Source organism: Coregonus lavaretus (genome assembly GCF_964263955.1).
Source record: "Coregonus lavaretus genome assembly, chromosome: 9".
NCBI classification, from domain to species: Eukaryota; Metazoa; Chordata; class Actinopteri; order Salmoniformes; family Salmonidae; genus Coregonus; species Coregonus lavaretus.
Window position 1 is genome coordinate 1175675 of NC_139996.1, and position 22296 is coordinate 1197970.

Here is a 22296-nt window from a genome sequence, read left to right on the forward strand (position 1 = left end):
GCAACACCACTAGGTCTACTAACTACAGGGGCTGGAGCAACACCACTAGGACTACTAACTACAGCAACACCACTAGGTCTACTAACTACAGCAACACCACTAGGTCTACTAACTACAGCAACACCACTAGGTCTACTAACTACAGCAACACCACTAGGTGGTGTCCTGTGCAAACATTATTGGCACCATCGCGGACACTATCAGGAAGAAGGTTCATGCTATCTGGGATCCTTGGGACGTCCCTACCCTAAACCTAAAAGGACGTTGATTTATTATCTAGATCATAGATTTAAAAAAATGGATTAGTTATTGTGAGAGGAAACTGAACATGAATATCATTATCCACGTATCAGTTGATAGTCAGCATGTTGCCTTGTTACAACATAATTATTATTATTACTATTATTATTGTCTGTTAGCTGAATGCAGTAATGAATAACAGTTTTGCAGTTGTACTGCAAATAAAATAAGGGTTGTTTTAATTACCTATATAAATGTGTTTGCTGTTGCACTTTCGAATACAATTATTAAAAGTTGTTTTTATTTAAATGTCTGGCCCACTCTCTAGTGATGTGTTCTACATCATCAAGGTAACAACTGATGACAATTAAGAATGATAGGACAGTCATTTGCAGTTAAAAAAAAAAAAACTATAATCTGGTGCTCCTAAATTTTGTCTTGTACTCCTTACTTTCTGAAGTTAGGAGCACCAGTGCTACCAATGAAGAAAAGTTCATTTAGAACCCTGATTAGTCTGCAGTGACACACAGCCAGCCATGTTTCAGATACCCTGATACTCATGTCTGCAGTGACCCACAAACAGAGGCTCTGCCTGGATACCGCGCCTGGAGAGAGAGAGGGGGTAGGGAAAGATGGAGAGAGGAGAGAGGGAGACGAAGAGATAGAAAGGGAGAGAGGAGAAAGCTAGATTCAGTTGCCTTAATGACTATTACAAAACAGCTAGTACTGTATGATGGGTGCATGGCTAAACATATTTGATAAACATCTTGTTCAACCTACTTTGATTAAGTAACGTAACCCTGAACCAGTATCTGGGCAGAGTAGGGCTGCAGTTAAAGCAAAGTAAACAGTCATCGGCCCTAAACCTTCAGCCCTTGAATTACGTTTTACATCGTCACATCCGAGTGTACCTTAAATGTCCCTCGCCCAAACGAGGGAGTGATGATGATCTGAGTGGCAAAGTCCTTGGTGGAAATGTTGAAGTTGAGTTTAAAAACAACCAACCTAAAACTATTAATGTACCTAGCAAGCTAACATAGCTAGCTAGCACTCCTGTCAGGTAGCTAGATACAGTTACCCATAACTGGCTAGCTAGTTTTATAGTTTGTATTGGAATAAGGGACCATTTCAGAATTCCCAAAAATATGTTTATGAAGCTAGCTATGTTTTACAGGCACCTCACTAGGAGACTAAGCCAATTTGAGCGTAATTCCCATTTGCCAACGCTAAAATCAATGTCCTCTATATATATATATAAATATATCTTTTAGCAAGATAGCATCATAATTTTGTCTCACATACCAAAAATGCAACCATGTTGATTACATTTGACATTTCGCAGCCACTGGAGTTTGACACATGACTACAGTTTGCATTGAATTGTGGGTCATATCAACCCCACAAGTGATCAAAGTTCTTCACTCGCTCCCTCGAGCTAAATCGAGGGCCGAGGGGGCAACATTTGTGAATTGGACCTCCACTTAAGATGGCAATCAAACTGCATCCGGTTTCGACAGGGATTACCCCGAGGGAAAGTGGCTAGCGCAAGGGCTGAGGGGGTAAAATGAAAGTGTTTGGACTGCAGCCGATGAATATGACAACTCTCCTCTCTAGCCCAGTTAGCTAGCTACCATGATGAATATGATGACTCTCCTCTCTAGCCCAGTTAGCTAGCTAGCATGATGAATATGATGACTCTCCTCTCTAGCCCAGTTAGCTAGCTAGCATGATGAATATGATGACTCTCCTCTCTAGCCCAGTTAGCTAGCTAGCATGATGAATATGATGACTCTCCTCTCTAGACCAGTTAGCTAGCTAGCATGATGAATATGATGACTCTCCTCTCTAGCCCAGTTAGCTAGCATGCATTTCCCCATTAGACAGCTCTGCAAGCACTATAACGTAAAAATACGTTGGTTAGTCACCAAATATGGAGTTTCGTTGAGCAACTACCTATATTTAATGCCGTAACGCCTGGTATATACTTCCAAAAAAGGTCTAAATAAACATGTACAAGCAACCAACATTTTGTCTTGTCTGGAAATAATCTATTTATAGTTTTTTTTACTAAGTGCGCATGCGCCAAATCCACCTTTTCCGCACCTGGCAGTGACAGTAATGAGTGATTTTTATTGGATGTGCCCAGGGGCGTCATGTACCCAAGGGGGCACAAAGTACGTGAGAATGGCTGAGCGGTGGTCCAGTGGGGTGCAAGGCCCCCCATCCATAAATTGGCTGAGCGGTGGTCCAGTGGTCCAGAGGGCGGTGGTCCAGTGGGAATGGCTGAGCGGTGGTCCAGTGGTCCAGAGGGGTGCAAGGCCCCCCATCCATACATTTGAGAATTTACCATTTTCAAACACCTGAAACAGCTTTTTCCAGCAATCTAGAGCCATAATCATTATGCTTAATCCTATGTAAAAATATATATATATGTTTCTGCATATCCAAGCATACCTCTTGAGCTGACTGTATCCTCCAGTGGTTATTTTGTAAAGAAACGAAATATGCATCTCTGCATCTATGCTTAAATATGGGTAAAAGATTGAAAGGAATGTATTTTTCACTGCATTTAGTTATTGCTTGCTTTTCTAAAGTCTACCAACCTTGCCAGCAGGCATGCCAGCTAAGATAGTTAGACAAGCTAGCTGCTCTGACTTGATTGATAGCCTGAAATGGCTTCTTGGAAGCGAGTTATGAGGTTGGGAGATTGGGAACCTATCTGGGCTAGCTAAAGGCAAATTCATAAAATTGCTAGGTGGATAGTAGTTTTACAGAGAAAACATTGATATAAATACTAATAATTATTATATTCATAAATTTTGAAACAGGACAAATATGAGGGGGCACCTGCCCCCCTATTGCAATGACGCCTCTGGAGCTGTTTCAGAGGATTTGGCACATAAATTGGTCAAAAACAATAACTAGATTTTTTCCAGACAACACATATTTTCGGTTGCTTCTACACTGAACAAAAATATATGTGCAAACAATTAAAAATATTTTACTGAGTTACAGTTCATATAAGGAAATCAGCCAATATAAAAAAATAAATTAGGCCCTAATCTATGGATTGTACATAGATTAGGGCCCACATAACTGGGCAGAGGCACAGCCATGGGTGGGCCTGGGAGGGCATAGGCCTACCCACTTGGGAGTCAGGCCCACCCATTGGCGAGCCAGGCCCAGCCAATCAGAATGAGTTTTTCCCCACAAAAGGGCTTTATTACAGATGATCCCACAGGTGAAGAAGCCGGATGTGGAGGTCCTGGGCTGGCGTGGTTACACGTGGTCTGTGGTTGTGAGGCCGGTTGGACGTACTGCCAAATTCTCTAAAATGACGTTGGAGGTGGCTTATGGTAGAGAAATTAACATTCATTTATATAGCATGCCAATTGCATACTCCCTCAAAAGTTGCAGCATCTGTGGCATTGTGTTGTGTGACAAAACTTTTAGAGAGGCCTTTTATTGTCCCAAGCACAAGGTGCACCAGTGTAATGATCATGCTGTTTAATCAGCTTCTTGATTTGCCGCACCTGTCAGGTGGATGGATTATCTTGGCAAATGAGAAATGCAAACTGACAGGGATGTAAACAAATTTGTGCACAACATTTGAGAGAAATAAGTTTTTGTGCGTATGGAACATTTCTTGGATCTTTTATTTCAGCTCATGAAACATGGGATCAACACTTTACATGTTGCGTTTATGTTTTTGTTCAGTATAGATTTTTATTTTAACGTTTTTTTAAAGTAACGGCAGTAAATAAAGATAGTTACTCAACAAAACTCTATATTGGGTGAGTAACCAATGTATTTTGGCATTATAACGCTTGGAGAGCTGTCTAATGGGGAAACGAATTCAGGCTAACTGGGCTAGAGAGGAGAGTGGTCATAATCCTCTCCTCAGATACTGGTTCACGTAACCCCGTACCTTAGTAGCCTGCAGCGGAAGTCCACGAGGCGAGGGAAGGCGTCGGTCACACTGGAGGTCATCTTCTCATCACTCCACAATCGCTCTGCAGCAGCACTGGCCCTCGGCCTGCACACACACGGCTGTTACATAACATACTGTAACATACTGTAACATACTGTAACATACTGTAACATACTGTAACATACTGTATTTAGTTAACATGCTGTTACTGTATTTAGTTAACAGGCTGTTACTGTATTTAGTTAACAGACTGTTACTGTATTTAGTTAACAGACTGTTACTGTATTTAGTTAACATGCTGTTACTGTATTTAGTTAACATGCTGTTACTGTATTTAGTTAACAGACTGTTACTGTATTTAGTTAACATGCTGTTACTGTATTTAGTTAACATACTGTTACTGTATTTAGTTAACATGCTGTTACTGTATTTAGTTAACATACTGTTACTGTATTTAGTTAACATGCTGTTACTGTATTTAGTCAACATGCTGTTACTGTATTTAGTTAACATGCTGTTACTGTATTTAGTTAACATGCTGTTACTGTATTTAGTTAACATGCTGTTACTGTATTTAGTTAACATGCTGTTACTGTATTTAGTTAACAGACTTACTGTATTTAGTTAACATGCTGTTACTGTATTTAGTTAACATGCTGTTACTGTATTTAGTTAACAGACTGTTACTGTGTTTAGTTAACAGACTTTTACTGTATTTAGTTAACATGCTGTTACTGTATTTAGTTAACATGCTGTTACTGTATTTAGTTAACATGCTGTTACTGTATTTAGTTAACATGCTGTTACTGTATTTAGTTAACAGACTGTTACTGTATTTAGTTAACAGACTGTTACTGTATTTAGTTAACATGCTGTTACTGTATTTAGTTAACAGACTGTTACTGTATTTAGTTAAGACTGTTACTGTATTTAGATTGCCTGTTTTTGTTATTATGTCTGTTTGAAAAATGGGCTCTGGTCAAAAGTAGTGCACTATATCAGGAATATATATAATATAATATATATAATATATGATATAATATAATAATATATGATATAATATAATAATATATAATATAATATCATATCATATATATCATATAATATATCAGCTATTTGGACTCACACAATGTATTTTATATTTACCAGAGACGAGGAGAGAGGTTGGTAGCATCAACATATTCTCCCCACATGCACACCTCTCCACCAATCACCAGTTTCTTCTGCTGCTCTGTACCTGTGGAGGTAAAGTACATAAGACCGTACATACTGCACCTGCCCACGACACGGAACGACACGACGTTACAACACGACACAACGTTACAACACGGCACAACACGGCACAACACGGCACGACACGACACAACACAGCACAACACGACACAACACAGCACACATACACAATCTATGCAAAAGTATGTGGACACCCCTTCAAATTAGTGGATTTGGCTATTTCAGCAACACCGGTTGCTGACAGGTGTATAAAATCGAGCACACAGCCATGCAATCTCCATAGACAAACATTAGCAGTAGAATGGCCTGACTGAAGAGCTCAGTGACTTTCAATGTGGCACCATCATAGGACGCCACCTTTCCAACAAGCCTTCCATGCCCCTCCCCTACAGTGCCAGCCATGCCCCTTCCATGCCCCTTCCATGCCCCTTCCCCTACAGTGCCAGCCATGCCCCTTCCATGCCCCTTCCATGCCCCTTCCATGCCCCTTCCATGCCCCTGCCATGCCCCTTCCATGCCCCTTCTATGCCCCTGCCATGCCCCTTCCATGCCCCTTCCATGCCCCTGCCATGCCCCTGCCATGCCCCTTCCATGCCCCTTCCCCTACAGTGCCAGCCATGCCCCTTCCATGCCCCTTCCATGCCCCTTCCATGCCCCTTCCCCTACAGTGCCAGCCATGCCCCTTCCATGCCCCTGCCATGCCCCTTCCATGCCCCTTCTATGCCCCTGCCATGCCCCTGCCATGCCCCTTCCATGCCCCTTCCATGCCCCTGCCATGCCCCTGCCATGCCCCTTCCATGCCCCTGCCATGCCCCTTCTATGCCCCTGCCATGCCCCTTCCATGCCCCTGCCATGCCCCTTCCATGCCCCTGCCATGCCCCTTCCCAGTGTGCAGCAGTAGTGGAGGCTGCTGGGGGATCAAATCAGAGGACGGCCCCATTGGCTGAAATTGAATAAATGGAAAGGTATCAATTTGTTACCTTTTTTCAATTTATTTGATACCTTTTGAACACATCAATTTGATACCGTTCCACTCATTTCATTCCCGCCATTACAATGAACCTGTTCAGTGATTTGACACCGGCCTCTGCACACACCAGTGAAGTTGAGTGGCAGTATGGTGTAGTATCTGGTCCAGTCCTGTCCGTAGGCGATGTGGTTGATGTACCAGGGGGCGGCCAGTATGACCCTGTACCCAGCCAGGGTGATGCTACTCAGCTCCTGTTGTATCTGGCTTGGGCTACCCTTCCAGATGTGGAGCACCGTGTCCACTGGGATCTGAGGCAGGGTAGAAAAGATCTTGATGTTCCACATGTTTGGTAGATCCTTTTAACCAACATTCAGGGGTACAACCAACATTGGCCTTTCCTTCATTCCTTGTATTCTCTATCTTTGCCTCCATCACAAAACACATTGGAGAAGATCCAATCTAAGGTCCCGCCCCTCTGATCTTCACCACCAATGAGAAGGATACGAGGTGAGAGGATGGGAGGAATTAAGGAAAGAGGAATTGAGGAAAAGCCAATGTTGCCAGTGCCACTACTGCACTGTCTATCGAGTGTGGCTTTCTGTGGGGTCAGCCTCCTGCCTTGGGGTCAGTCTGTCTGTCAGCCTGTCTTGTTGCATGCCTGCCTGCATGTCAGTCTGCCTGTCAGTCTGTCCTGTTGCCTGCCTGTCTGCATGTCAGTCTGCCTGTCAGTCTGTCCTGTTGCCTGCCTGTCTGTCTGTCTGTCCTGTTGCCTGCCTGTCTGCATGTCAGTCTGTCCTGTTGCCTGCCTGTCTGCATGTCAGTCTGCCTGTCAGTCTGTCCTGTTGCCTGCCTGTCTGCATGTCAGTCTGCCTGTCAGTCTGTCCTGTTGCCTGCCTGTCTGTCTGTCTGTCCTGTTGCCTGCCTGTCTGCATGTCAGTCTGTCCGGTTGCCTGCCTGTCTGCATGTCAGTCTGCCTGTCAGTCTGTCCTGTTGCCTGCCTGTCTGCATGTCAGTCTGCCTGTCAGTCTGTCCTGTTGCCTGTCTGTCTGTCTGTCCTGTTGCCTGCCTGTCTGCATGTCAGTCTGTCCTGTTGCCTGCCTGTCTGCATGTCAGTCTGCCTGTCAGTCTGTCCTGTTGCCTGCATGTCAGTCTGTCCTGTTGCCTGCCTGTCTGTTCTGTTGCCTGCCTGTCTGTCCTGTTGCCTACCTGCCTGTCAGTCTGCCTGTCAGTCTGTCCTGTTGCCCGCCTTCTGTTCTGTTGCCTGTCGGTCTGTCCTGTTGCCTGCCTGTCTGTCTGCCTGTCCTGCCTGTCGGTCTGTCCTGTTGCCTGCCTGCCTGTCCTGCCTGCCTGTCCTGCCTGTCTTGTTGCCTGCCAGTGTTCTAGCTTGCACTAGGCTCCTTTACCTGTTAGCTGAGGGGTGGGTTTAACAGCTCACCTTCTAGAATAGTTATAATTTTTTTAAAATTTTTTAGTCATTTAGCAGACGCTCTTATCCAGAGCGACTTACAGTTAGTGAGTGCATACATTATTTTTTTATACTGGCCCCCCATGGGAATCAAACCCACAACCCTGGCATTGCAAACGCCATGCTCTACCAACTGAGCTACACCCCTGCCGGCCATTCCCTCCCCTACCCTGGACCAATTGTGCGCCGCCCCATGGGTCTCCCGGTCGCGGCCGGTTACGACAGAGCCTGGATTCGAACCAGGATCTCTAGTGGCACAGCTAGCACTGCGATGCAGTGCCTTAGACCACTGTGCCACTCGCCACTCAAATGTAATGTATAACAAATTACTTTATTCTTTCTATGTAACTACTTTGAAAAAAAGTGCCATGTATGTAAAATATCTGTAGAATGTACATTATACTCTGATGAAGACAGCTTGGCTGTTGAAACGTTGGTTATCCAATCATTGCGTCTGAGCTCCAGAGCACTCTAGAGTGGGAGGGATCCTACCCAGTGGTAACAATAACTACCTGGAAAGTACTGGATCCTACCCAGTGGTAACAATAACTACCTGGAAAGTACCGGATCCTACCCAGTGGTAACAATAACTACCTGGAAAGTACTGGATCCTACCCAGTGGTAACAATAACTAAGCCGCCTACAAATCTCTGTACTGAATGAAATATTGCCACTACCTTTCTAAACCACATCTATCTTTATTTCCCAAACATAATTCAACACAATCACTTCCCACTGGGCACAAACTGGTTGAATCAACGTTGTTTCCACGTCATTCAATGAAATTACATGGAACCAACGTGGAATAGACATTGAATGGACGACTGTACCCAGTGTTTTTTGTGAGACTATTAATCGTTTTAACATTTAAAACCTAACAAACACTTTTAACAGTCCCTGTTGTTACCTCATATCCCAGCGATAACGCCGAGCATTACACGTGGGAAGAAAACACTTCAACTTGCTCAACCATTGGCTCAACCATTGGCTCAACCATTGGCTCAACCATTGGCTCAACCATTGGCTCAACCATTGGCTCAACCATTGGCTCATCTTACCCCAAGGCAAACATTTTGACTATATTATCCCACACAGCTACAAAGATGCACTTTCATGCTAGGTTTAGGACCTCATATTGAAACTTATAGAGACCCCAATCGATGTATAGAACAATCTTACAATTATTTACTTTAGATACAAGCATCATGAAACCTGTAACACAATTGATTTGATAAAATCATTTGACTTGGGGAAAATCAGTATTTTTGGACCTAACTTGCTTACCACTTTTACCATGTGGTTTCCTTCACGATTCCTAAATATTTTATAAAATTATACATTTTGTGTTTGGTTTCCTATAAACAAAGGTGGCTCAACTTACCCCTTTGGCTCAACTTACCCCACTCTCCCCTATACATATTCCAACTAGACAACACGTTATTCCCTGTTAATAGTTTTACCCCACTCTCCCCTATACATATTCCAACTAGACAACACATTATTCCCTGTTAATAGTTTTACCCCACTCTCCCCTATACATATTCCAACTAGACAACACGTTATTCACTGTTATTAGTTTTACCCCACTCTCCCCTATACATATTCCAACTAGACAACACATTATTCACTGTTAATAGTTTTACCCCACTCTCCCCTATACATATTCCAACTAGACAACACATTATTCACTGTTAATAGTTTTACCCCACTCTCCCCTATACATATTCCAACTAGACAACACGTTATTCACTGTTATTAGTTTTACCCCACTCTCCCCTATACATATTCCAACTAGACAACACGTTATTCACTGTTATTAGTTTTACCCCACTCTCCCCTATACATATTCCAACTAGACAACACATTATTACCTGTTAATAGTTTTACCCCACTCTCCCCTATACATATTCAACTACACAACACACTATTCACTGTTAATAGTTTTACCCCACTCTCCCCTATACATATTCCAACTAGACAACACATTATTCACTGTTAATAGTTTTACCCCACTCTCCCCTATACATATTCCAACTAGACAACACGTTATTCACTGTTAATAGTTTTACCCCACTCTCCCCTATACATATTCCAACTAGACAACACGTTATTCACTGTTAATAGTTTTACCCCACTCTCCCCTATACATATTCCAACTAGACAACACATTATTCCCTGTTAATAGTTTTACCCCACTCTCCCCTATACATATTCAACTAGACAACACATTATTCACTGTTAATAGTTTTACCCCACTCTCCCCTATACATATTCCAACTAGACAACACATTATTCCCTGTTAATAGTTTTACCCCACTCTCCCCTATACATATTCCAACTAGACAACACGTTATTCCCTGTTAATAGTTTTACCCCACTCTCCCCTATACATATTCCAACTAGACAACACGTTATTCACTGTTAATAGTTTTACCCCACTCTCCCCTAACTCTCCAATGGCTTATTGCCGCTAAAACACTTTGTGACATGTTGCTTTGAGTTTTTCTGATCCTTGTGTGTTTATTTAATTTGATCTCTTAGATCTGAGTGGATGACAACGATTATTATTACTATGAAAAACATTTGATCACAACAAAAATCTAATAGTTAACTGCATACTGCACTTTTCTTCACTGCAAACTGTTACACTTTCCCACTCCACACTATTCACTCCACTCCACACTATTCACTCCACTCCACACTATTCACTCCACACCACTCCAATCCACTCCACTCCACTCCACACTGTTCCACTCCACACTAGTTAAGAGGTTCTAACCCTTGAAAGCAAGGGGCCAGATGGTGTAGTATCTAGCCCAGTCATGAGTAGGTCCAGGCTGGTCTAGGTACCAAGGAGAGGCCAGGACGACCCTGAGGCCTGCCTTGGTCACCCTGCGGACCTCACACAGGTAGCATCCTCCTTTCCACACCTCCACCACTGACAGAGAGCTGCAACACAGCTGAAACACAACCAACGCTCTAGTCTAGCCCAGCGTTTCCCAAACTCGGTCCGGGAGCCCCCCACCTGGGTCCCTTTAGTTTTTAACCTAGCACTACACAACAGATTAAAATAACCTACTCATCATCAAGCTTTGATTATTTGAATCAGCTGTGTAGTGCTAGGGCAAAAAACTAAAAGGTGCACCCAGGTGGGAGTTTGGGAAACCCTGCTCTCGCCCATCAGGGGAAACAGCCTACTGACTGCACCATCTGTCTAGTAACAGACCAAGGAGCAGAGAACCCTAGTTGAGATCTACTTCTACTCATTCTAGCCCATCAGGGGAAACAGCCTAGAGAACCTGGCCTAGAGAACCCGGCCTAGAGAACCTGGCCTAGAGAACCCGGCCTAGAGAACCCGGCCTAGAGAACCCGGCCTAGAGAAACCGGCCTAGAGAACCCTAGTCTAATCATATGTAATTAGACCTGGTAAGTGTCTGGGTGTTTACATTAGGGTGATCCAGGTAAAGACCATATGATCTGGGTGTTTACATTAGGGCGATCCAGGTAAAGACCATATGATCTGGGTGTTTACATTAGGGCGATCCAGGTAAAGACTATATGATCTGGGTGTTTACATTAGGGTGATCCAGGTAAAGACCATATGATCTGGGTGTTTACATTAGGGTGATCCAGTTAAAGACCATATGATCTGGGTGTTTACATTAGGGTGATCCAGGTAAAGACCATATGATCTGGGTGTTTACATTAGGGTGATCCAGGTAAAGACCATATGATCTGGGTGTATATATTAGGGTGATCCAGGTAAAGACCATATGATCTGGGTGTTTACATTAGGGTGATACAGGTAAAGACCATATGATCTGGGTGTTTACATTAGGGTGATCCAGGTAAAGACCATATGATCTGGGTGTTTACATTAGGGTGATACAGGTAAAGACCATATGATCTGGGTGTTTACATTAGGGTGATCCAGGTAAAGACCATATGATCTGGGTGTTTACATTAGGGTGATCCAGGTAAAGACCATATGATCTGGGTGTTTACATTAGGGTGATCCAGGTAAAGACCATATGATCTGGGTGTTTACATTAGGGCGATCCAGGTAAAGACCATATGATCTGGGTGTTTACATTAGGGCGATCCAGGTAAAGACCATATGATCTGGGTGTTTACATTAGGGCGATACAGGTAAAGACCATATGATCTGGGTGTTTACATTAGGGCGATCCAGGTAAAGACCATATGATCTGGGTGTTTACATTAGGGCGATCCAGGTAAAGACCATATGATCTGGGTGTTTACATTAGGGCGATCCAGGTAAAGACCATATGATCTGGGTGTTTACATTAGGGCGATCCAGGTAAAGACCATATGATCTGGGTGTTTACATTAGGGCGATCCAGGTAAAGACCATATGATCTGGGTGTTTACATTAGGGCGATCCAGGTAAAGACCATATGATCTGGGTGTTTACATTAGGGCGATCCAGGTAAAGACCATATGATCTGGGTGTTTACATTAGGGCGATCCAGGTAAAGACCATATGATCTGGGTGTTTTCATTAGGGCGATCCAGGTAAAGACCATATGATCTGGGTGTTTACATTAGGGCGATCCAGGTAAAGACCATATGATCTGGGTGTTTACATTAGGGCGATCCAGGTAAAGACCATATGATCTGGGTGTTTACATTAGGGCGATCCAGGTAAAGACCATATGATCTGGGTGTTTACATTAGGGTGATCCAGGTAAAGACCATATGATCTGGGTGTTTACATTAGGGTGATCCAGGTAAAGACCATATGATCTGGGTGTTTACATTAGGGTGATCCAGGTAAAGACCATATGATCTGGGTGTTTACATTAGGGTGATCCAGTTAAAGACCATATGATCTGGGTGTTTACATTAGGGTGATCCAGGTAAAGACCATATGATCTGGGTGTTTACATTAGGGTGATCCAGGTAAAGACCATATGATCTGGGTGTTTACATTAGGGTGATCCAGGTAAAGACCATATGATCTGGGTGTTTACATTAGGGTGATCCAGGTAAAGACCATATGATCTGGGTGTTTACATTAGGGTGATCCAGGTAAAGACCATATGACCTGGGTGTTTATATTAGGGTGATCCAGGTAAAGACCATATGACCTGGGTGTTTACATTAGGGTGATCCAGGTAAAGACCATATGACCTGGGTGTTTACATTAGGGCGATCCAGGTAAAGACCATATGATCTGGGTGTTTACATTAGGGCGATCCAGGTAAAGACCATATGATCTGGGTGTTTACATTAGGGCGATCCAGGTAAAGACCATATGATCTGGGTGTTTACATTAGGGCGATCCAGGTAAAGACCATATGATCTGGGTGTTTACATTAGGGCGATCCAGGTAAAGACCATATGATCTGGGTGTTTACATTAGGGCGATCCAGGTAAAGACCATATGATCTGGGTGTTTACATTAGGGCGATCCAGGTAAAGACCATATGATCTGGGTGTTTACATTAGGGCGATCCAGGTAAAGACCATATGATCTGGGTGTTTACATTAGGGCGATCCAGGTAAAGACCATATGATCTGGGTGTTTACATTAGGGCGATCCAGGTAAAGACCATATGATCTGGGTGTTTACATTAGGGTGATCCAGGTAAAGACCATATGATCTGGGTGTTTACATTAGGGTGATACAGGTAAAGACCATATGATCTGGGTGTTTACATTAGGGTGATACAGGTAAAGACCATATGATCTGGGTGTTTACATTAGGGTGATACAGGTAAAGACCATATGATCTGGGTGTTTACATTAGGGCGATCCAGGTAAAGACCATATGATCTGGGTGTTTACATTAGGGCGATCCAGGTAAAGACCATATGATCTGGGTGTTTACATTAGGGCGATCCAGGTAAAGACCATATGATCTGGGTGTTTACATTAGGGCGATCCAGGTAAAGACCATATGATCTGGGTGTTTACATTAGGGCGATCCAGGTAAAGACCATATGATCTGGGTGTTTACATTAGGGCGATCCAGGTAAAGACCATATGATCTGGGTGTTTACATTAGGGCGATCCAGGTAAAGACCATATGATCTGGGTGTTTACATTAGGGCGATCCAGGTAAAGACCATATGATCTGGGTGTTTACATTAGGGCGATCCAGGTAAAGACCATATGATCTGGGTGTTTACATTAGGGCGATCCAGGTAAAGACCATATGATCTGGGTGTTTACATTAGGGCGATCCAGGTAAAGACCATATGATCTGGGTGTTTACATTAGGGCGATCCAGGTAAAGACCATATGATCTGGGTGTTTACATTAGGGCGATCCAGGTAAAGACCATATGATCTGGGTGTTTACATTAGGGCGATCCAGGTAAAGACCATATGATCTGGGTGTTTACATTAGGGCGATCCAGGTAAAGACCATATGATCTGGGTGTTTACATTAGGGCGATCCAGGTAAAGACCATATGATCTGGGTGTTTACATTAGGGCGATCCAGGTAAAGACCATATGATCTGGGTGTTTACATTAGGGCGATCCAGGTAAAGACCATATGATCTGGGTGTTTACATTAGGGCGATCCAGGTAAAGACCATATGATCTGGGTGTTTACATTAGGGCGATCCAGGTAAAGACCATATGATCTGGGTGTTTACATTAGGGCGATCCAGGTAAAGACCATATGATCTGGGTGTTTACATTAGGGCGATCCAGGTAAAGACCATATGATCTGGGTGTTTACATTAGGGCGATCCAGGTAAAGACCATATGATCTGGGTGTTTACATTAGGGCGATCCAGGTAAAGACCATATGATCTGGGTGTTTACATTAGGGTGATCCAGGTAAAGACCATATGATCTGGGTGTTTACATTAGGGTGATCCAGGTAAAGACCATATGATCTGGGTGTTTACATTAGGGTGATCCAGGTAAAGACCATATGATCTGGGTGTTTACATTAGGGTGATCCAGGTAAAGACCATATGATCTGGGTGTTTACATTAGGGTGATCCAGGTAAAGACCATATGATCTGGGTGTTTACATTAGGGTGATCCAGGTAAAGACCATATGATCTGGGTGTTCACATTAGGGTGATACAGGTAAAGACCATATGATCTGGGTGTTCACATTAGGGCGATCCAGGTAAAGACCATATGATCTGGGTGTTTACATTAGGGCGATCCAGGTAAAGACCATATGATCTGGGTGTTTACATTAGGGCGATCCAGGTAAAGACCATATGATCTGGGTGTTTACATTAGGGAGATCCAGGTAAAGACCATATGATCTGGGTGTTTACATTAGGGAGATCCAGGTAAAGACCATATGATCTGGGTGTTTACATTAGGGCGATCCAGGTAAAGACCATATGATCTGGGTGTTTACATTAGGGCGATCCAGGTAAAGACCATATGATCTGGGTGTTTACATTAGGGCGATCCAGGTAAAGACCATATGATCTGGGTGTTTACATTAGGGCGATCCAGGTAAAGACCATATGATCTGGGTGTTTACATTAGGGCGATCCAGGTAAAGACCATATGATCTGGGTGTTTACATTAGGGTGATCCAGGTAAAGACCATATGATCTGGGTGTTTACATTAGGGTGATCCAGGTAAAGACCATATGATCTGGGTGTTTACATTAGGGTGATCCAGGTAAAGACCATATGATCTGGGTGTTTACATTAGGGTGATCCAGGTAAAGACCATATGATCTGGGTGTTTACATTAGGGTGATCCAGGTAAAGACCATATGATCTGGGTGTTTACATTAGGGCGATCCAGGTAAAGACCATATGATCTGGGTGTTTACATTAGGGCGATCCAGGTAAAGACCATATGATCTGGGTGTTTACATTAGGGCGATCCAGGTAAAGACCATATGATCTGGGTGTTTACATTAGGGCGATCCAGGTAAAGACCATATGATCTGGGTGTTTACATTAGGGCGATCCAGGTAAAGACCATATGATCTGGGTCTTTACATTAGGGCGATCCAGGTAAAGACCATATGATCTGGGTGTTTACATTAGGGCGATCCAGGTAAAGACCATATGATCTGGGTGTTTACATTAGGGCGATCCAGGTAAAGACCATATGATCTGGGTGTTTACATTAGGGCGATCCAGGTAAAGACCATATGATCTGGGTGTTTACATTAGGGCGATCCAGGTAAAGACCATATGATCTGGGTGTTTACATTAGGGCGATCCAGGTAAAGACCATATGATCTGGGTGTTTACATTAGGGAGATCCAGGTAAAGACCATATGATCTGGGTGTTTACATTAGGGCGATCCAGGTAAAGACCATATGATCTGGGTGTTTACATTAGGGCGATCCAGGTAAAGACCATATGATCTGGGTGTTTACATTAGGGTGATCCAGGTAAAGACCATATGATCTGGGTGTTTACATTAGGGTGATCCAGGTAAAGACCATATGATCTGGGTGTTTACATTAGGGTGATCCAGGTAAAGACCATATGATCTGGGTGTTTACATTATACTTACTTTTTCATGGTAGTCAAACACGTCCTGCCAGACTATGGCTGTCTTCTTGAGTCCCTTAGTAATGTTCACCATGCTGGAAGATCCAAACACACAGACCTCCATAGCATCAGTAACATACCAGGTCCAACAGTCCAGAGCAGCTCATCACTACGGCCTACTTTCATTTCATTATCTTGGAAATAAATGGTGTCAATTGTTCCCGTGTATTTCTGTCTGTCTTGTTGCTCTGTCTGTCAGTCTGTCTGTCTGTCTTGTTGCTCTGTCTGTCTGTCTGTCTGTCTGTCTTGTTGCTCTGTCTGTCAGTCTGTCTGTCTGTCTTGTTGCTCTGTCTGTCAGTCTGTCTGTCTGTCTGTCTGTCTGTCTTGTTGCTCTGTCTGTGTGTCTGTCTTGTTGCTCTGTCTGTCTGTCTGTCTGTCTGTCTTGTTGCTCTGTCTGTCAGTCTGTCTGTCTGTCTGTCTGTCTGTCTTGTTGCTCTGTCTGTGTGTCTGTCTTGTTGCTCTGTCTGTCTGTCTGTCTTGTTGCTCTGTCAGTCTGTCTGTCAGTCTGTCTTGTTGCTCTGTATGTCTGTCTGTCTGTCTTGTTGCTCTGTCTATCTGTCTGTCTTGTTGCTCTGTCTGTCTGTCTGTCTGTCTGTCTGTCTGTCTGTCTGTCTATCCTGTTGCTCTGTCTGTCAGTCTGTCTTGTTGCTCTGTCTGTCTGTCTGTCTATCCTGTTGCTCTGTCTGTCAGTCTGTCTGTCTTGTTGCTCTGTCTGTCAGTCTGTCTGTCTTGTTGCTCTGTCTGTCTGTCTGTCTGTCTGTCTGTCTGTCTTGTTGCTCTGTCTGTCAGTCTGTCTGTCTTGTTGCTCTGTCTGTCAGTCTGTCTGTCTTGTTGCTCTGTCTGTCAGTCTGTCTGTCTTGTTGCTCTGTCTGTCAGTCTGTCTGTCTTGTTGCTCTGTCTGTCAGTCTGTCTGTCTTGTTGCTCTGTCTGTCAGTCTGTCTGTCTTGTTGCTCTGTCTGTCAGTCTGTCTGTCTGTCTTGTTGCTCTGTCTGTCTGTCTGTCTGTCTGTCTTGTTGCTCTGTCTGTCAGTCTGTCTGTCTGTCTGTCTGTCTGTCTTGTTGCTCTGTCTGTGTGTCTGTCTTGTTGCTCTGTCTGTCTGTCTGTCTGTCTTGTTGCTCTGTCTGTCAGTCTGTCTGTCTGTCTGTCTGTCTGTCTGTCTTGTTGCTCTGTCAGTCTGTCTGTCAGTCTGTCTTGTTGCTCTGTATGTCTGTCTGTCTGTCTTGTTGCTCTGTCTATCTGTCTGTCTTGTTGCTCTGTCTGTCTGTCTGTCTGTCAGTCTGTCTTGTTGCTCTGTATGTCTGTCTGTCTGTCTTGTTGCTCTGTCTATCTGTCTGTCTTGTTGCTCTGTCTATCTGTCTGTCTTGTTGCTCTGTCTGTCTGTCTGTCTGTCTGTCTATCCTGTTGCTCTGTCTGTCAGTCTGTCTGTCTTGTTGCTCTGTCTGTCAGTCTGTCTGTCTTGTTGCTCTGTCTGTCAGTCTGTCTGTCTTGTTGCTCTGTCTGTCAGTCTGTCTGTCTTGTTGCTCTGTCTGTCTGTCTGTCTGTCTGTCTGTCTGTCTGTCTGTCTGTCTGTCTGTCTGTCTGTCTGTCTTGTTGCTCTGTCTGTCAGTCTGTCTGTCTTGTTGCTCTGTCTGTCAGTCTGTCTGTCTTGTTGCTCTGTCTGTCAGTCTGTCTGTCTTGTTGCTCTGTCTGTCAGTCTGTCTGTCTTGTTGCTCTGTCTGTCAGTCTGTCTGTCTTGTTGCTCTGTCTGTCAGTCTGTCTGTCTGTCTTGTTGCTCTGTCTGTCTGTCTGTCTGTCTGTCTGTCTTGTTGCTCTGTCTGTCAGTCAGTCTGTCTGTCTGTCTGTCTGTCTGTCTGTCTTGTTGCTCTGTCTGTGTGTCTGTCTTGTTGCTCTGTCTGTCTGTCTGTCTTGTTGCTCTGTCAGTCTGTCTGTCAGTCTGTCTTGTTGCTCTGTATGTCTGTCTGTCTGTCTTGTTGCTCTGTCTATCTGTCTGTCTTGTTGCTCTGTCTGTCTGTCTGTCAGTCTGTCTTGTTGCTCTGTATGTCTGTCTGTCTGTCTTGTTGCTCTGTCTATCTGTCTGTCTTGTTGCTCTGTCTATCTGTCTGTCTTGTTGCTCTGTCTGTCTGTCAGTCTGTCTTGTTGCTCTGTCTGTCAGTCTGTCTGTCTTGTTGCTCTGTCTGTCAGTCTGTCTGTCTTGTTGCTCTGTCTGTCAGTCTGTCTGTCTTGTTGCTCTGTCTGTCAGTCTGTCTGTCTTGTTGCTCTGTCTGTCAGTCTGTCTGTCTTATTGCTCTGTCTGTCAGTCTGTCTTGTTGCTCTGTCTGTCTGTCTGTCTTGTTGCTCTGTCTATCTGTCTGTCTTGTTGCTCTGTCTGTCTGTCTGTCTTGTTGCTCTGTCTGTCTGTCTGTCTGTCTTGTTGCTCTGTCTGTCAGTCTGTCTGTCTTGTTGCTCTGTCTGTCTGTCTGTCTTGTTGCTCTGTCTGTCTGTCTTGTTGCTCTGTCTGTCTGTCTGTCTTGTTGCTCTGTCTGTCTGTCTGTCTTGTTGCTCTGTCTGTCTGTCTTGTTGCTCTGTCTGTCTGTCTGTCTTGTTGCTCTGTCTGTCTGTCTGTCTTGTTGCTCTGTCTGTCTGTCTTGTTGTTCTGTCTGTCTGTCTGTCTTGTTGCTCTGTCTGTCTGTCTTGTTGCTCTGTCTGTCTGTCTGTCTGTCTGTCTTGTTGCTCTGTCTGTCTGTCTGTCTGTCTTGTTGCTCTGTCTGTCTGTCTGTCTGTCTTGTTGCTCTATCTGTCTGTCTTGTTGCTCTATCTGTCTGTCTGTCTGTCTGTCTGTCTGTCTGGTTGCTCTGTCTGTCACCAAACAGGTCTCCATTTTTGTATTTGTTTTGTCCACTAACTTTTCCATGTAGTACGATTCCAGTTTGGTGTAGTCAGTTCCGAACCCCATCTTCAGCATGAAGCCTCGGACATCAGGGTTGGACTTCCTGTGAGAAACAACACATTTACAATCTGATAATTCTAGGGTCAAGTACTGGGGTGTATTTATTCTGCCGATTCTGTTGCAAACGGAACTAAAACGAGAGTTTCTATTGGACAAATTCAGGTAAGTCCCTCCCTGTTTCGTTCTGTTTGCTTCCGTTTTCACAAAACCGTTTCGCAACAGACACGGCATAATGAATACACCCCTGGAAATGTGTGCAAGATAAAGTACAATAGATCTGACGGTTATGTATTCAATACGTCACTTATTACAGGGACATACACCTAGAAAACCAAACCCCCCCCCACCCTCCTTTTGCCCTCAGAACAGCCTCAATTCGTCAGGGCATGGACTCTACAAGGTGTCGAAAGCGTTCCACAGGGATGCTGGCCCATGTTGACTCCAATGCGTCCCAGTTGTGTCAAGTTGGCTGGATGTCCTTTGGGTGGTGGACCATTCTTGATACACACGGGAAACTGTTAAGCGTGAAAAACCCAGCAGCGTTGCAGTTCTTGACACACTCAAACCGGTGCGCCTGGCACCTACTACCATACCCCGTTCAAAGGCACTTAAATCTTTTGTCTTTCTGAATGGCACACATACACAATCCATGTCTCAATCCTCATTCCCATATTGTTATTTACATTGTTATTTATTTTGCTCATTTGCACCCCAGTATCTCTATTTGCACGTCATCTTCTGCACATCTATCATTTTCTATTGTGTTATTGACTGTACGTTTTGTTTACCCCATATGTAACTCTGTGTTGTTGTTTTTATCGCACTGCTTTGCTTTATCTTGGCCAGGTCGCAGTTGTAAATGAGAACTTGTTCTCAACTGGCTTACCTGGTTAAATAAAGGTTAAATAAAATAAATTAATAAATTGTCTCAAGGCTTAAAAAATCCTTCTTTAACCCATCTCCTCCCCTTCATCTGATTGAAGTGGATTTAACAAGTGACATCAATAAGGGATCATAACTTTAACCTGGATTCACCTGGTCAGTCTGTCCTGAAAGAGCAGGTGTTCTTAAGCGCCAGAACCCACTCTACACACACATGTACATTGTGATATTGTTGTATGGTGGTATAATATATTTTGTATTGTAGATATGTAGTGGTGTAATAATGTTATATGATGTACTGTTTTATCTTCTGTTTTATATGTAATTTAAGTGCCTTAATGTGTTTGGACCCCAGGAAGAGTAGCTGCTGCCTTGGCAGGAACTAATGAGGATCCATAATAAACCCCAGGAAGAGTAGCTGCTGCCTTGGCAGGAACTAATGGTGATCCATAATAAACCCCAGGAAGAGTAGCTGCTGCCTTGGCAGGAACTAATGGGGATCCATAATAAACCCCAGGAAGAGTAGCTGCTGCCTTGGCAGGAACTAATGGGGATCCATAATAAACCCCAGGAAGAGTAGCTGATGCCTTGACAGGAACTAATGGGGATCCATAATAAACCCCAGGAAGAGTAGCTGCTGCCTTGGCAGGAACTAATGGGGATCCATAATAAACCCCAGGAAGAGTAGCTGCTGCCTTGGCAGGAACTAATGGGGATCCATAATAAACCCCAGGAAGAGTAGCTGCTGCCTTGGCAGGAACTAATGGGGATCCATAATAAACCCCAGGAAGAGTAGCTGCTGCCTTGGCAGGAACTAATGGGGAATTCAAATTAGATTTACTTTAACGGATGCCCCTCTTCACATTTCTCAACAAAACAAACTAACTGAAAAGTAGAAAAAATTATGTCCTCACAGCATCAAGAGATACACAACTTTTTGATATACTGTATATATATATCGCTTCACTTTTCAAAAAATGTCAACAGTTAATAAAGTTCAAATCAACCTACCAGCAGGTGAAGTCGACCTCGTCCCCTCCCAGGTGAATGTAAGAGTCAGGAAACACTGAGGTGACCTCTTTAAATAGGCGGGTCATGAACTGGTAGCTGGAGGGGTTTGCTGGGTTCACTGGACCAAACGTCCCAGTGGGAACTGTGCCCTTATAGCATGGGGTCAGGAGGCCGGGCTGCCCTGGGGAGAGAGGGGTGAGGGGGTTAAGGGTGGTGGAGAGATGGGTGAGGTGGTTAAGGGTGGTGGAGAGATGGGTGAGGGGGTTAAGGGTGGTGGAGAGATGGGTGAGGGGGTTAAGGGTGGTAGAGAGAGGGGTGAGGGGGTTAAGGGTGGTGGAGAGATGGGTGAGGGGGTTAAGGGTGGTGGAGAGAGGGGTGAGGGGGTTAAGGGTGGTGGAGAGGGGTGACGGGGTTAAGGGTGGTGGAGAGAGGGGTGAGGGGGTTAAGGGTGGTGGCGAGAGGGGTGAGGGGGTTAAGGGTGGTGAAGAGAGGGGTGAGGGGGTTAGGGGTGGTGGAGAGAGGGGTGAGGGGGTTAAGGGTGGTGGCGAGATGGGTGGGGGGGTTAAGGGTGGTGGAGAGATGGGGTGAGGGGGTTAAGGGTGGTGGCGAGAGGGGTGAGGGGGTTAAGGGTGGTGGATAGAGGGGTCAGGGGGTTAAGGGTGGTGGAGAGAGGGGTGAGGGGGTTAAGGGTGGTGGAGAGATGGGTGGGGGGGGTTAAGGGTGGTGGAGAGATGGGTGAGGGGGTTAAGGGTGGTGGAGAGAGGGGTGAGGGGGTTAGGGGTGGTGGAGAGAGGGGTGAGGGGGTTAAGGGTGGTAAAGAGAGGGGTGAGGGGGTTAATGGTGGTGGAGAGGGGTGACGGGGTTAAGGGTGGTGGAGAGAGGGGTGAGGGGGTTAAGGGTGGTGAAGAAAGGGGTGAGGGGGTTAAGGGTGGTGGCGAGAGGGGTGAGGGGGTTAAGGGTGGTGGCGAGATGGGTGGGGGGGTTAAGGGTGGTGGAGAGATGGGGTGAGGGGGTTAAGGGTGGTGGCGAGAGGGGTGAGGGGGTTAAGGGTGGTGGATAGAGGGGTCAGAGGGTTAAGGGTGGTGGAGAGAGGGGTGAGGGGGTTAAGGGTG

At 44.7% G+C, this 22296-nt stretch overlaps 1 protein-coding gene across 2 annotated transcripts in view; it reads right to left on the bottom strand.

Moving 5' to 3' along the window:
• Nucleotides 1-519: 519 nt before the first annotated feature.
• The window catches only part of hexa (hexosaminidase A (alpha polypeptide)), a 48208-nt gene continuing 26431 nt past the window's right edge, over nucleotides 520-22296 (bottom strand). For both annotated transcript variants that reach the window (XM_084168397.1, XM_084168396.1), the window contains exons 8-14: nucleotides 21185-21365; nucleotides 19248-19334; nucleotides 16328-16400; nucleotides 6502-6682; nucleotides 5318-5408; nucleotides 4169-4276; nucleotides 520-845 (exon numbers count right to left, since the gene is read on the bottom strand). In XM_084168397.1, coding sequence (XP_084024523.1) covers nucleotides 782-845; nucleotides 4169-4276; nucleotides 5318-5408; nucleotides 6502-6682; nucleotides 16328-16400; nucleotides 19248-19334; nucleotides 21185-21365 — 785 coding nt within the window. In that variant the 3' untranslated portion in view covers nucleotides 520-781. The remainder of the gene's footprint in view (nucleotides 846-4168; nucleotides 4277-5317; nucleotides 5409-6501; nucleotides 6683-16327; nucleotides 16401-19247; nucleotides 19335-21184; nucleotides 21366-22296) is intronic.